This window comes from Brassica napus, chromosome C2, assembly GCF_020379485.1.
Source record: "Brassica napus cultivar Da-Ae chromosome C2, Da-Ae, whole genome shotgun sequence".
Taxonomy (NCBI): Eukaryota; Viridiplantae; Streptophyta; class Magnoliopsida; order Brassicales; family Brassicaceae; genus Brassica; species Brassica napus.
In genome coordinates, this window is record NC_063445.1 from 12,946,595 (window position 1) to 12,963,475 (window position 16,881).

Here is a 16,881-nt window from a genome sequence, read left to right on the forward strand (position 1 = left end):
ATGTTAAAAAAATATAAGGGAATATGTAAATGCGAAATATTTTTCGGTAAAAAATATTTGGTAAAAAATAAATGTGAAACATCAAATACATGCTTGACCAACTGTTCATCGTAGAGTTTGGCTTTATGAATCAGTTTTATGAAGAAACTTTCTCAAGTTTTACCTTTGTGATATTGTTGACAAAAAAAACAGTACAATGAAACAGGAAATAAATAATCTTAATTAACCAACAAGTTACAAGAAATTATTCGAAGAGAGGTCCTTTCAAGATATGCATATAATTTAGCCGTAAACAGCTTGCACCAAACAATAATAACATTATCTTTTCTTAATGACCAGGTTTGTATTAAAATATTCCAGAGACACGGAGTTTACAAGTTTTGCGCAAGGATGAATCGCTATGAGAATTTCCGTTACAAATATAAAATAAGAAAGAACATCGAATTCCATGAGAAATGGACCCATCCAACGCCAACTATTATTAGTTTAAATAATTGAACTATGAGGTCCATGACCATAAAAGTACCATATGGTATACTTTTTCCGTTAATTTCCAAAAGTGTTTTATTATATGCCACCAACATATTCACTCATGTTGAGAAATTGACGCATTCTAATCATAATTATCAAACACATATACCATTAATATATTTGTTAGACCAAAAATGCGTAACCGGCATACCGGCACGACAAGATTATCATTAAAATATATTCATAGATATTTATTCCTATAGCTCAGTAAGTAGTAAAAAATTAGAAGTAAGTAATACGTTGCTTCAACAATAAACTTGGTAAAAAACAGTTTGCTTCAATGCAAAATCACGAGGCTGTGAGAATACTGAGTGTGTAGGCAATTTGATCATGCAGTGTTTAATTGATTTAATAAGTAATTAGTAGGCATGATGTCTATGGATCACCTATCTGTCAAGTTGTTATTTGATACACCACTTCAAGATTCTATTACAAAATTTCATCAAAAACAGTTCTAGGGCATAAATTCTGTAATATTTTAGTGAATGTAAGATATTGACAAGATATTACAATGATAGAATATTAAATTTTTTTGTCAATGATAGAATATTAAATAACCATAAGATATTCCCTAAAACTCAATCGCACTTTCTTTTATTGTTAATAAAATCTGAAAAATCCCCTTTCTTTGTTACATAAGCTTCCTACCTTTCCCTTTATTCATTCAATCCTCCATTTTTATAATTTGATACACTTTTTTTTTTTTGTTGTCAATTAATTTGATACACTTTAAAATGGAAAATCACAAAGATAGTAATATTAGTATATCCCCAAAATTAATAACAACAGTAATAATATGGTAATCATAAGAAGCAAAAAAATAAAATCAAAATAGAAAAAGATTGTGAAGTTAACGCCAAGCGGATGCGACAGCGAGTGTCCGTCCCATCCAACGAAAGCACACACCTCCGTTATCCTCCTTAACGGTAAAACCAGAGTGCACTCTGTTTCCGTTACCGAGTCGACTCTTCATCGACTCAGCTATCTTCTCACTCAGTGGCATCAACTCGAACCCTGCCATGCTCATCCGCATCCTCCATTTCCCAAACACCTCGCACCGCTCGATCCTATCGATCCCTTCGCACGCCACCGCGTTTATCAGCTTCCTGCCAATCCCTTCCTCCACTTTGGCACGGTCCAAGTTCGAACTCGGCACGGACGACTCGACCAAGTCGAGCAGTGCACCGTAACACGCGCACGCCTCGCTAACCCGCCCCAAAAACGGCGCGGTGTTGGAATTCATCTCTTGCTCCACTAGAGTCACAACGCGCGGCTCGAGTCCTTTCACGCGCCGGAGAAGCTCGTCTCTCGGATTCTCCACGCATACGCTTTCGTCAGGGACACGGTAGAGCTTGAAAGCCAAGTTCACCGCTAAAGGCTCGTCGGGACCGCATCCAAGCGATTCGCGGCTTATGTCGCCGAGTCTTAAACTCGCCACTACGTTAAACCTTAAGGAGACACCGAGTCGATCACCGAGTTGGCTCAAACGATCCCCCACGGCTTTCAGCCTCTCCTCTCCACCGTGGTTCGTCACGGCGGTGATCTTAACCACTAGATGTTTATTATCACCGCTCCGGCGCGTGGAGAGCGCGTGGAGGAGGTTAACGTACTGTCCACCTTCACCGATTTCAAAATCGACGACGTGCATCAACACCCCTCCGTCGTGGTTGTTACCGGCGGCGTCGAGAATAGCGAGATTAGCCGCCATGAAACCTAGTTTGAAACAAGGAGACAGCTCGTAGAGCAGTTGAGTGGAGATCAGATGCTCCTTCCCACACAACTCCGTCGCCGGAGAAGGAGGAGCACGACTCTCCGCCGGATTAATCCGCAGCCGAAGCGCCGTCACCATGAAATTCACCAGCTTCTCCTCGGAGTTCGTCTTCTGATTCGGCGTCGGAGAAACACACGCCAGAAGCTCCGCCACTATCTCCGTCTTCCCCTCCGAGATCGCAGTCGCGATTTCCATCACTGTTTGCCTCGAACATACCGTGGAAGACGAGGAAGCAGAGCTAGGCGAAGAGGACAAAACCGGAGTCACGAGGCTGTGTAGCCAGTCGCTGTTTGAATGTGTGATGGTAGACACGTCATCATCACCGCCTCGTGCGTCACTCTCGTCGTCATCTTCTAAAAGCTGTTTCTCGAGCTCTCTTAAACTACTCAACATGTTCTTTGATTCCTCAACCCGGTTTAGGTTCTGAACCGGTTCAATACTCGAACCGTATCCCATTCGGATCCCAACCAAATCCGATTGATGCTGCGTCTGAGACGAACCACCGAACAAACTCATATCGTTAACGGACGTGAGACCGATCGTCGGCGATTGGAGATTCTGGAAAGTTCTAGGCTTCACTGACCTCAGAAGAAACGCGTTGATAGCTGCTTGTTGCTGCTGAGCCGCTTGAAAATCAGCTAGAGTACGTTTCCCGCCGATTCCATTCCCACCGGAGAATCTGTTTCCGGTCTGATCAAGGAATATTCCGGGAATCTGACTCCTATACGTCGCCTGAGGATTATTGTTCACGGTGTTTACGACGGTTCCGAAGCCTCCAGGGATGGATCTACCATCACCGCCGTAAAATTCGGGTCCACCACCGTCGTTGGGGAATCCAGAAACCATTTTTATTCTTTCTCAAAAGCGCAGAAAGAGAGAGAAAAAAAGACGAAGTTGCTTTCTCTTATGGTATTTTTGAGATGGATTAGTGACGACGAAAATATAAAAAGAAAGAGTAAATGGCTTTACTACCGTCCGATCAGATATTCAATTTATATTTTTACCCTTTTAGAAACCAATCGCAAATAGTTTTCTCTTTCATTCCACCGTTTTCTAAGTGAATGTTTTCTCTCTGCTCTGACATGTCATTTACGAAAACACGAGACTGACCTGATCTACGACTATTATCACGACACGTGTCCCTCGATCGTAGTTCTGTGTAGGGTTTGTGATCAGTCTCTCTTAAGTTTTTACTCTCTTTGTGTTAAAATTGAGAGAGTTTGGCTTCGAGTACTTGTGGCCTTGTGGATAGACCCGATTTATCCGAGATCCTGATTCGATCCGATATTCGATCTGTATCCGATCCGAAAATCAGGATATCCGGAGATGCCGAATTCGGATCCAGATAGTAAAATGTTAGATCCGTCAAGGCCGAATCCGGATCCAGATATCTTGATTTATTAGTCCGGATATCCGGATCCGTAAATTTTATTAATAATTATTTCAAAAATAGTAATATATATAAATAAAAACTAATTTTATTTAATATATTTTCATTTTTATAATAGTATATATAAATTTTATGTAAATTTTGTAATATTATACATAGAAATAATTAAAAAACATTATATTTTGTTTATTTTTAAATTATTGTTAATATTTTATATATATATATATTAATATTATTTTTTATTTATTTTAGGATCCAAATCCGGATCCGGATATCCGCCGGATATTATGATTTTTAGAAGGATATCCGACACCCGGATATCTGCGAACCCCGAATCCGGATAAGGATAGTAAAATTATGGATCCGCCGGATCTATCCAGATATCTTAAAATTGTCCGGATACCTGATCCGTCTCAGGCCTGCTTGCGGATATTCTCAGTTTCCATCTTTACTTTTCTTTTTCGCTTTTGTCTAATTAACAAGATTTACCGGCTAATCTGGGTAGGAGTATTTACCACGTGTCGGTTATTTATTTGCACTTGCGTATGAAGTTATGAACCAAACGAAAAAAAAAGCTTTTCCCCCCTTTTTTTCTATAAAGAGGTGTAGTATTTTTTTTTTGTAACTGAGAGGTGTAGTATTTTTGTTACCTTAATTAAATCGAGTTATTTAATATGTTTATATCAAACCCGTTTCAAAGAAATAAGAAAAATATATGTTCTGGATTAGTTCGAGTAATAATTTTTACAGTTTTCCATCAAAAATAATAATAGTTCTTACAGTTACCAGCATCATACTTCTTCTATTTTGTAAAAAAATTAACACAACGAACTAAGAAAAGTATAAAATAGTTTAATAGATTTTTTATTTATTAGAAAAATAATTAAATATAAATAATTAAAAAAGTTATTGGTTATTCAAAAGAACAAAAATGTACAAAAGTACATTAAAAATAAAATGATATGGTTTCTGAAACAAAAATAACAATTTTGAAATAACAATATATACAAATAGAGGAGATATTTTACTGTCCTAAAATGTTTGTGGGAATCAGACTATTACAAAGTAGCAAATGTGAAAATGTTTCATATATTTAAGGTTTTATGAAAGTGTTTATTTTTAAGGGTAAATATGAAAATTAGTATCAAATTTGTGGTAATATTAAAAAAATCGGGAACAAATAATTTCTCTCTTAAGTTCTTTATTAAGGAAAACAAAATAAAAAAATGTATTTTCATTTTATCTACACACCTAATATTGTATCTGTAAATGTGTACAAAATATCCGTGACCTAAAATAAACACAATGTTGGTTGTATTCTATGAACCTTTAATAAAGCCTTAAAATCCTTAAAATATGAGAAAATAACAAAAATATGCCACTTGGATTTAAATTTAAAGTAGCTCTAGATTTTCACATGCAAATACGATGTTTCGGTATCCTACTCTTCTCTTACCTCTTCAAATAAAACACGAACACTATCATCGTGCAACTTTATGTCCTAGTAAGTAAATTATTTTTTGCATATCAACGCAAAACTTATGATCTTATATGGTCCAGATTAGGTTGAATTTGAATACGAATAATTCAAAAATTATTAAAAATATTCTTTTTTATTTATTTAAATAATTATTTATATTTATATATTTATTAAACAAAGATAAAAACTTTGTTTGCTTCTTTAATGAAAATTTATACTTCACTATATATGAAAATATCCATTTAATAAAAGTAAAAATGAATAGTAGTACCAAAAGTGAGATAAAAATAAAATTCACCTTTGACGTATAAGTTTTAATCAACCCTTTCATCAACCATTGAACTAAGGGTTTCCAGAAAGTTTTATAATGAGAATTGGTATGTTGACCAATAAAGAAAATTGTTTTGGAAATCCATCAAACAATGATCTAAAGCTTTCTTGTAATTCTAAATCACAAGTATTAAAATATAGAACCACACCATAAACTTTTTGACATTTCTTAGTAGGTTGCGTGAAGGCGAAAACCTAATGAGTAGAATTTCCTTTGGCAACCATATCATCCAAAATACATTCCACCTTAAACTTTATTTTAAATGTTGAGCTCTTTTTTTTTGTAACACAAATGTTGAGTATTTTAGTTTATTTCTTAGACGGTTTCTTATTAATTTAACATAAGACATGAATACTGTAATCACCACGTGTTCTACTTCTGCCTTGCCAAACTCGATTCTTCTCCACCATATATATTAATTATTAACACAAAGTCGGAGTTCCAACTAATTTTGTTTGGTGTTAAAGGAGTTCCAACTTTATTGGTTGTATGTGTATAACGTAATCTTCTTCGTGTTAATAAATGCAGAGAAAAAACATAATTAGAATTACTATATGAGAACAACATTTAAACATGCCGACTTTTGGTTATTATAAAAGGGCCATGTAGACTACTAATATGTTCCAAATCATTTTCAATAAACCACAGTGTTAAAAAAAGACTACTAATGGTCTATCACCCTAAAGAGCAAAACAATAAATTTTGTAGCATTTACAACAACAAAAAATTGTTGCATTATTCGACTTTCGAACTTACATGCAGGGCCGTGCCTGATACTAAGCAGATCAAGCATTGGCTTTGGGGCCAACAAGAAAATATTTATTTTAGAGGCCAAGAATAAGTGAAGTTTCTCTCTCGTTCTGGTGGCAAAAGCTAGATATGTAACATCAGGAGGTTATAGGTTCGAATCACATGGGAACCACTTTTTAATATTTTCATGTTTTATATAGATAATGGCCAAAAAAATTTTTTTGCTTCTGGGCCCGAAATTTTCAGGCCCAGCCCTGCTTACATGGTTTGGACTTTACTGTTATTTACATGAAATATATATATATATATATATATTTTCCAACAAAATGGTTAATGCTATGGTTTAGAAACAAGAAAAGAAATTTACCGGATGAGATAATTTTGGTAAAACATTCGTAAACAAAAAAATGAAAGAAGATGCTGTAGATGCACCTGCAACAACTGCACATCGGAAAGGCAAACCCCAAACCAGAACCAGACCTAAATATAAATATAGAGCTGAGAAGTGAAGATAGTGGAGCAGACGAGCCGAGCCCAAGATCAAAACCATACCAAAACAGAGAGTCAAGGTGTTACTGAAACTAAAGTCGAAGCACATGACCCTGACATGTACAATTCTGTTGCTAAAGATCTTAACACCAGTCCGAGAAGAACCAAACAAAACCCACAAAAGTCTCTGATTTACAATATGGCCAGACTGGCAAATGAATTAGCTTACTAAGACTTTAATTTGTTAGTGAATGAACAGTTTAATTTTGGTTAATAAGACATCTTTGTCCGAATTTATATGGAATCTGAAAACCTTACATGGGTTCATAAAGATAATAAATTATTAGTGGCCCTAAACTTTGAAAGATAAATTAAGTTACCCTGATCCATATCTATAACATGTTGTCCGTAATAAGCAAAACCAATTGCTCATCCCCACAATTCGAGCAAATTGAAGAAAGGGGATTAGAGTTCATTCACAAAAACTCATTTAAGAAAAGGAAACTGGCTTGTCTCGTACGCGTCTAAGCCAACTGACTGTTTTCGGTGAATCGCAATAGACTACAAAAACTATGATTCGGATAGGCATATCAGAATTTATATCTTCCTCAAACGCTATTTGATATTTACTGCAGGTAATGGTTAGATGCTCTTAAACCTGTTTTTTTTAACAACAATGCTCTTAAACCTTACTACTCCAAAGTAACTTTATAATGTACAGAAACCTTTATTCTGAACAACAAATCGGTTAATATAAAACCTGCTATATTAAAGGGAAGGACTATTAATCTAAAAATCATAATTCTCAAAATCATTTTTATTACAGGAATGAGCAAGAGAGGTTTTACTATTGCTTCGCCGTTGGACATATTATACAGGGACATGACTTCTGAACATAGAGCTCCTGTAAACAATATGCCCATGTCGGTGATTGTTTCAAACGAAATGATGGTTCCCTTCTTAAAATTTACCATGATACCATCAAATTTTATTAGTACATTGGTAATTACTTAGGGACTGCTAGAATCATACATTTGTTTGGTTTATCTAGCAAATTACTCATGCGGATAACAGTTTAGAATATCTTTCTTAAAGCATAATGAGGTATGTAGAAAAATAATTGAAAAAACCAAAACACATTACGTCTGAAATGAAACTGCAGAATTTTTTGGGCAAAAGAAAATTTTGTTTCTTCACAACTTGTTTTGTGTCCTAATATGCATCATTTTTGGTTGTTGAACGATCTCGACGCAGATTTTCTCTTTACAAAAGATTAGAGAAAACACTCAGTAATTTAAAGGAAACCAGATAAACTCCGATGCTTTGAAGAATCAAAACTGCAGCATTGTTTCCTGATTAACACATTACAGAAACGGAATTCAAAGTCATTAACTTAAATACAAAGAAACGTACATGATCATGTTCCCTATGCAGTATGCACTATATTGATAAAATTTTGTAGGCTGGTAGCATCTTGGTGAAATCATTGAACTCAAATAGAAACAATATAAACCCATTAAAACAATTTTGCAGAGAAAGAGAATACTATCATCAGCATCCAAAAATTAAAACTTTGAATCTTGAGGAAACACAAAAGGACAAAGCAACTTCTAAAAGACAAATACGATAAGTCTCTCATTTCAAGCAATTCACGAACCCAGTTGCAGAATTTTGCCATTCGATTCACCAACATCACGGCGTATGTATGATGTGGCTTGGGTAAGTTTTTGTAAGAGCATCTCCAGTAACTTTAAAACTTCAAATATAAAATTTTATTTTGCGGTCCTTGTATTTGCTTGTCTTTTAAATAGTTTTGATAACTTTTTTGTTTGTCATTTTAGTACTTACAATTTTGTATCTTTTATATATGTTCTTATAAATTTAATTTTTACATATAAATTTAAATAAATATATGTTCACTTATCACTTCGAAATATGCACTAATTAATCATGTATAGGAGCATTATGGAAATAATAATGATTAGCTATGTATTCTTAAAAAAATGATTTCGTTTGTAAGTCTTATTTATAAGTAATTTGCCATTAGAATGTAACATTTTATTAATAAATTTTGTTTATGATATTTTTATTGTATGTTTTTAGTTGTTATAAAAATTTTATGTTTTTATTTGATTTTGTCAAAATAAGGACTATAACATAAAAATCTAAAACTTTTAAGGTTTGTTTTGAGGTTTACCGTTGGAGTTGGAGAAAAACACTCTCACCTCAAATATAAAGTTCAACAACCCTCAAATAGAAGGTTTCTCTTGGAAATGCTCTAGGAGGAACATTTAGTAGAATTTGTTTGAGTATGTATATATTCTAAACTCGATGGCCAAAAGCCCTTTTAAAGTTTCTATGTATTAAACTCTCGTTATTAAAGTTTGTATGTTATAATTGATAAGTTTTGTAATGCCTGATATATTTAATCCTGGAGCATTTTTAAAATGACAACTTTTACGAGTATGCTTACGTGTAGTAAGCGCTTTTCAGCCCACCTTTTTTAATGGACTAATTTTACTAGGATTATTATGGTAGCATTGAATTGACCGCTCAATACTTGAGTATATATAACCGAATTACAATAAATAACCATTTAGCAGAATCCCTACTTAGATTCTGCCCCTAATTTTTCAGGTTATTTACATGCAATTGCCATTTCCTTTTTTTTAAAATAACGCCAATGTGTTTCGACCAATAAGAATCGAGAGTTTTTATGGCAAATCACATTACAGCACTATCTAAAACGAATCTAATTAAAAATAGATGTGTCTATTACGCTTGAGACTTTTATCCGAGATCCGGATTCGATCTGAGATTCGATCCGGATCCGATCCAAAAATCCGGATATTCGGAAGGGCCGAATCCGGATCCGGATAGTAAAATGTTAGATCCGTCAAAGCCGGATCCGGATCCGGATATCTTGATTTTTTAGTCCGGATATCCGGATCCGTAAGTTTTATTAATAACTATTTAAGAAATAGTAATATTTATATATAAAAACTAACTTTTTAATATATTTCCATTTTTATAATTGTATATGTAATTTTTTATGTAAATTTTGTAATATTATACATTGAAATCATTAAAAACATTATATATTTTTTATTTTTAAATTATTTTTAATATTTATATATATATTAATATTATTTATTTATTTATGTTAAGGATCCAAATCCGGATCCGGATATCCGCCGGATATTACAATTTTTAGAAGGATATCCGCCGTCCGGATATCCGAGAACCCCGGATCCGGATAAGGATAGTAAAATTATGGATCCGCCGGATAAGGATCCGGATCCGGATACCTTAAAGTTGTCCGGATACCTGATCCGTCCCTGGCCTAGTGTCTATGCATTTATTAAAATCGACCATATCGAATTAATGTTAAATATCGAAAGATTTCATGCTGTAATGCTATAATCAGTTATAGAAATTTCTTCATCGATCATTTATTCTAATAATTTGTTGACTAAATATTTATGGAGAATTTTGTTCCCATAATTATAAGTCTCCGTGATTTTGTAAAGATCCTAACTCATTCTACCGACTAGGTGCGTAGTGCAGCTACATTATAGGTACATTGTATAGTTTTGTTTACGGAATTTTATTGTTTGTTTGTTTTTTGTCTATAATGTGATAAATGGGACTTTGGAAATTACATAGGTTGATGAGTTTGATATAAGAATGAATGACGAAGTAATATGTTGATATTTTTATATCTTATATGTTCAAAGTTGAGGGTGATGGAACTTGTTAATGTTTACTTATGCAGTTATTTGTATATAAATCAAATAGTACATGGAAAAAGATAATAAATTTGGATTAAAAAATTTAACAATTTAAATAAACAATAAAATAAAATTTTCCTCTTATTTCACCAGTTGTTTTTAGAAAAACATAGAATGGTAATATATTAAAAAAAAAACTTGTAACATTTTTAGAATTACATACTTAGGAAATTATTTTATTTATATATTTTTTTCTGGACTTTGTTATAGATGATTTGGGGTTGACAAAAAAATCTGAAATATGACCCAATATATATATATATATTTTTTAAAGCATGACTTTAAAATGTTAGAGTTTCAAAATAACTGGGCCTTGAATATGTGGTATAGTCTGATACTGAGAAAACTGTTAGGACTTCAACTCCTCTTTTTCTCTATGTCGGGAATGTGGGCACTAATTTCCCGATTCATGTAGGTAAAATTGTTTCTTAGTTTGTGAGATTGAAAAACGTAGATTGATTTTAAGCATGATTGATGAGAGGTTTACTTGCATCAGTTTCGTCTGCCGTGGGTGTTAAGTTTCGTCGGCGCCAAATGTTAGATATGCAAGAGAGAAGGTCTGAATATGTTAATTTAGTGTTTTGTTTTTTCTTTCCTCGTGTTTTGTGGGTTCCACTCTTTGCTCAGGCTGTACAAAATATGAAGTCTGGCTAGGCCGTCTCACTTCTCCAGAGTATTCCCTTGATCAACCTCCCACCAACATTTATCTTCTGATTCTGTCTTGAAGTCGAGCAGCTTCAAGAAAAATTAGCTTCCATCTGTTGTTCCTCTTGGAATGGAGAATTTTGAAATGCCGCATAAAAAATATATTCGCAAATGACTAACGATTGTCAACAACTATCACTATACTAAATAGAAAATAAATCAAGGTTTTTTGTTCTGCACAAACTAAAATCTTACAACAAGGTTATCACGTTCTTTTTTCAGGAGCAAGATCTTTTTCTTCCCAGAAATCATAGTCAATGCAATCCTTGGGAGAGAGCTATCCATGACAGAGACTAAAGCTGCGTAGATGGAAAATAGATCAGAAACACAGTGGATTTTTTAAGAATAAGGAAAATATGAGATAAGATGTTGACTAATTACCAGTTTCAGTTGTTGGTATGTCATTCCACTTGAATTTGCCTGATTGTAATCTTGCTTGGAGCTGCCAATTATGCTATGTTTACCAGTTTCTAGGTTTGTGTTCGCAATCACTTGGCAATTGTCGAACATTCTAATCTTGATTGGAGATTAATCTCAGGAGCATCCGTGATGACTTCATCAATAATGGTTAGTGAGATGAAATGAATGAGGAATGGATGATCAATTATCGTGTGCATGCTTGAGCACCTAGCAACCTCAAAATGATCAACTTTCACAATGGAACCTTCTTTCAAAGATGGCATGTAATGATTAGCACGTCCGACGGGAGTAAACCCATGAATCACGAAATCTGCAAATAATATTATTCAACTAAGAATTAGAAAATTAATTAAAATAATTATGTTAAATAAGTGTGATAGATTGAAGATTAACTTACCTTTTCATCAAGGAAGAGAACCGTGATTCCCACAAACTTCTTGTCTTTCTTGAAGTCCAGGTAATCCCATAAGCGGAGGAAGCCAGATGCTATGCTCTGACTACTATGACCAAGAAGGACATACTCGAGGGTTGAGTGACGGACGCCGGGATGCCGGTTTGAGAAACTAGAGAGGCAGAGAGAAACATTTTCTAGAAGATGGTTAAAACTAAGAGGAATCAATGAGTTTTGTGGAGATGCAGATTGGATTCATCAAAGATGAGAATCATATATATATGGTTTACAGATGTGCTACAAATCAGGAACATTTATGATAAAGCGATTTAAGATGGGGACATGAAGAGTTCACCGGTGAAAAAATAGATTATGAACACACACGGCGCAACTTTGTAACTCAGACTTGTTTGAAACAATGATGAAAAAACCCTCAACTCATGTTAAATGACAACAATTTACAATATAGGAAAACCATAATTGTTGCAAACTTGAGTTTTTTTTTTCATATAACGTGATGAATCCCATTAAAAAATGAAACCCATAATACACTTGTAGGTTCGACCCTCAGAGGAAGCCGAAGAAGCAAGGGCTTCCGACCTTCATAAATATATATTAGGTTTGACCATCAATGTACAAAGTATCAGTTAGCTTAGTGGTATAAATGTTGGTTTTTAAATCTTAATAACCCGGATTCGAGCCATGGTTTTGACAACTTTTTACACTTTTTAAAAATGAGATCCACAAAACGATGACGTGGCGCGCTGAGAAATGAGCAAAAACTCAACTATTATAATATAGATTATTTTTCTTATAAATAAAGCCATTGGATATCCTATAATTACCATAAAATCCATATAACCCAGCTCTTAATACCAAATCATTGTGTCAAAAACAAATCTCGAAATCATAATGGCAGCTACCCTGAACTTTTCTGCTTTCCAACTTTTTTCAAAAACATTTTCATTTTTCAATATAAATATAACCATTTTTAGAAAAATGCAGTTTAAATATATTTTCAAAATTTTAAAAATAGTTTCAGAATTTTGAATAAAACTTTTAAATAGCTTTAAATGGATCTAAAATGATCAATATAATTACATTGGTCTAAATAGAAAATCTTAATAGATTTTAAAATTTAATAAATTTAATGTTTAAGGTTTAAATATGATGTGTTTGAATATAATATATTTATTTATTTTAGTATCTTTAACAAAGCATTTGATGCGTTTTATATTAGAATTCCACAACGTAAACTATCCCGCGCTTTAAAAGCGCGATCAAAATCTACTTTCCTTTAATATTTGATCATTTAATGTGTTCTAAAAGACGCATAAAACATGTAATCAACTCTACCTACATCATTATCACATTATCCCCTATATATTAATCCTCGAACATTACAATATGTTTTCGTAGCCACGTGTCATCACTATGATTATTCTTGAAATCCTTAGAAAAATTAGTTGGTTCATACAAATATATTCTACTTTTTATTAAACTAACTATCAAATTGATTAGTAATGTACAAAAGAATATTCTCAATTTTTTCTTAAATAAAGCTACATAATTACCTAAAATGATCAACATATATATGACAATTAATGATTATGAATAATACATATTTGATAATATTGTATCCTTTTTTTTTTTTTTTAATTTTATATTTTTAAAAGAAATTAAACAATCACATTAAGAATATAATAAAAAGATTTGGATGTTTTCTTATATCTTATATTTTAAACATTTTAAAACGACTATAAATTATTTAAAAAGGTAAAAGTCCCACATTGAAGATTTTGTGATCAACGGTTTAACTTTTTTTTGTTCAATCAAGATACAAATGATCATAAATCGCATGAATATGGAGTCTCATTAATAGATATTCATATTATATGTATATATCATTTAAATTAAACTACATACTATATAAAATATATAAGTATGTTAATTTTCAAATTTGCATTGAAATATTTTAATTTAGAAATTTGTATTGATAAATCTCACATTACAAGTTTTGTGATTAACAATTTAAATTTTTGTTACATCAAATACACAAATGTTAATAAAGTCATATGAGTAGGAAGTGTCAATAATAAATACTTATATTAAAATATAATATATATATATACACCTATGTCAATATCCCAAAACTTAATTATATACCATATAAAGTAAATTAATTGATTATTTTTATTTATTCACCAAAAACATGATTGTAAATAAACAAAATGTATTGATTTTGATTTATGTGTTTACTCTGATGTATATACATTTATGTATACAAATTATTTTTTAAATAGATGGTTTTTAATATGTTATTTGATCATAACAATCCCATAAATACACTTCATCAAATCAAAGTAATTTTTAATATTGGAAGCACTGTATATATTATTTTATTCAGATTAAATATTTTAGTCTTGATTTTTATTCCTAAAATGTTTTTAATGAAATATCATGACAAGATTCCAACCACCTCCTTTTGAGATTGTACGAATAATGAGAGATTTGATAATTCGTATAATATTTGTTTCTTCCTAATACCATATCTACCTATTATAATTGTAAGAATAAAAATTTTGAACTATTTATTATAAGTTTTCTTGTTTATCATTTAATAAATTAAACAGTTCTTACTTTATACATAGTTTATATATACTTGAATGTTAAAGTATTATATATATATTTATTTATCGGTATACTCTTAAGTAACTAAACCTCAAAAGCGTAGGTTAATAAAATAAGTAATTTGTTTTTTGTTCTAGAATTAAATGAGTTTTTTACTTAAATGGTGAATATATACTAGACATGTATTTGTATTTCGAATCTACACTTATATTTTATAACAGCGTGATATATTATATTTAAACATTTCAAATAGATGGAAAAACAGGCTAGGCCCTTTCAAGGTGTTTGCCTTTGATTTTCTTCAAAAAAATTGATTCTTAGATATGTATCTCGAATGAAACTAAGTTTTACAGATGACAATCTTTTTAAATTGATACTTATGTAATTCATCGAATTCACAGAAGAAGTTAAAAAAAAACTCATATCAATGAAACAGAAACGAGAATGAAAGCACAATTTTAAAGAAGTAGAAAATGAAATCACTTATGGAGAGTCTATAATAAACAAATCGAGAGCAGAAACCTAATCTCATGTCGTTATTTTACAATCAATATTGCTCATCTGCTTTTTGTGATTTATGTCAGCCGTACAACTTAATTTTCTTTCGTGCATATGAAGTTTCAAAGTAATTAAAATAAACTGTAATACGTTAACTCTTCAACAACGATGATATATTTAAGAGACCAACATTTGTATTCATTATTTTACAATCAATAAAAATTGTAGTATTACAAAATGTTAAAACCATGAGCAAACATTAGTATAAAAAAATTCACTCCGCGGATTATCATCTAATATTGTCTTATTTGAAATTACAAAACTTGTATGAAAATTGTATATCGTAGATTAAACATTTGGTACCAATATGTCACTTCATTCTAACAATATTGGTGGCCTTTGAATGCCAACAATAATCTTCAAGAGTTGCACATAATTTGGAAAGAATGATATTTTTTTCTTTTTGCAAAATAAAAAGATTAACAAAAAATCATTTTTTACTGTATTGTGAATCAATTTTCTTTACTGTATTGTGAATCTTAGTTATGCAAAGATTAACAAAAAAATCGATTTTGTTTACTATTGAACCAGACATGTAACATAATTTTTTAATTTTTTTGCATAACTAAGATTGCACATAAATGTATAGTTAAAATATGTTAAACTGGTAAAAATCAATTTGCTAATTAATCTAATAAACTAATAAATGGTAATAAAATTTTAAACATATATTTATCAACAAAACAAAATTAATTTATTAGTATTGCTTAAATTTTGTATTTGTTAATGCACATTTACAATTAATTTTAATATATATATATATATATAATATAATTACATTTAGTTTTTTTTGCATATATGATATATTAGTTTTTTTGTATATATGATATATATTTATTTATTTAATGGTGATATATGAATAATTAGTTACTAATATTTTTCAAAAGTTTTGCTAAAAATACTTTTATACAGAAATTTTAACTTTTAAATAGTGATATAAAAGTTATTAGTTATTACTATATTAAATATTCCTTACCAAAAAGTATAAATTATAAAAGTTATTAGGTATTACCATATTTAAAAATTCTTACCAAAAATATATAAATTTTTATAAAAACGTTTTACATGCCACACTACAAGAAAAAATATTTTTTACTAGGGCAGTATTCGTTGTAAATTCGTCGTAAACGAGATTTTACGATGAATTAACCTCGAAAGACATTTCATTGTTAAACGTCCGTCGTAACGGAGGTTTCGTCGTAAACTACTCATTACGTTTACGACGAAATACATTCTTCGTAAAGTGCAGGGAAAGAATTCGTCGTAAACGACACGTAAGATTTCGTGGTAAAGCCCACATAATGATTTTGATGTAAAGCACACGTAAATACTTTCGTTGTAAATCACTCGTAAACATTTCGATGTAAAACTCTCGTAAATCTTTCGATGTTAATCACTCGTAAACATTCGATGTAAACTCCATGTAATGTTTACGAGGAGTTTACATCGATTCTTATAATATTATTATTAATTAGTATATAATAAATTTTAATTTATATTTAATATTCAGAATTTAAAATAATTTAAATTTTAAAACGAAATATGAAATTGAAAAACATATTTTAAAAAGGCATTTCAAAGTCATACAATAATATTTAAATTCATAATACAAACATAAATATTAAAAAAACTACATATCCTCG

The 16,881-nt window shown here is 31.3% G+C and overlaps 1 protein-coding gene across 1 annotated transcript; it reads right to left on the bottom strand.

The window, feature by feature from the left end:
- Window positions 1-1,266: 1,266 nt before the first annotated feature.
- On the bottom strand, window positions 1,267-3,298 carry LOC106416553 (scarecrow-like protein 8). Its single transcript, XM_013857480.3, has one exon. The coding sequence runs from the start codon at window positions 3,146-3,148 to the stop codon at window positions 1,382-1,384; it is 1,767 nt and encodes a 588-aa protein (XP_013712934.2). The 5' UTR covers window positions 3,149-3,298; the 3' UTR covers window positions 1,267-1,381.
- Between the last annotated feature and the right edge of the window lie 13,583 nt (window positions 3,299-16,881).

Excerpts from the sequence above, each read along its gene's own strand:
- LOC106416553 (XM_013857480.3), bottom strand. The coding sequence starts at position 3,148 with ATGGTTTCTGGATTCCCCAACGACGGTGGTGGACCCGAATTTTACGGC.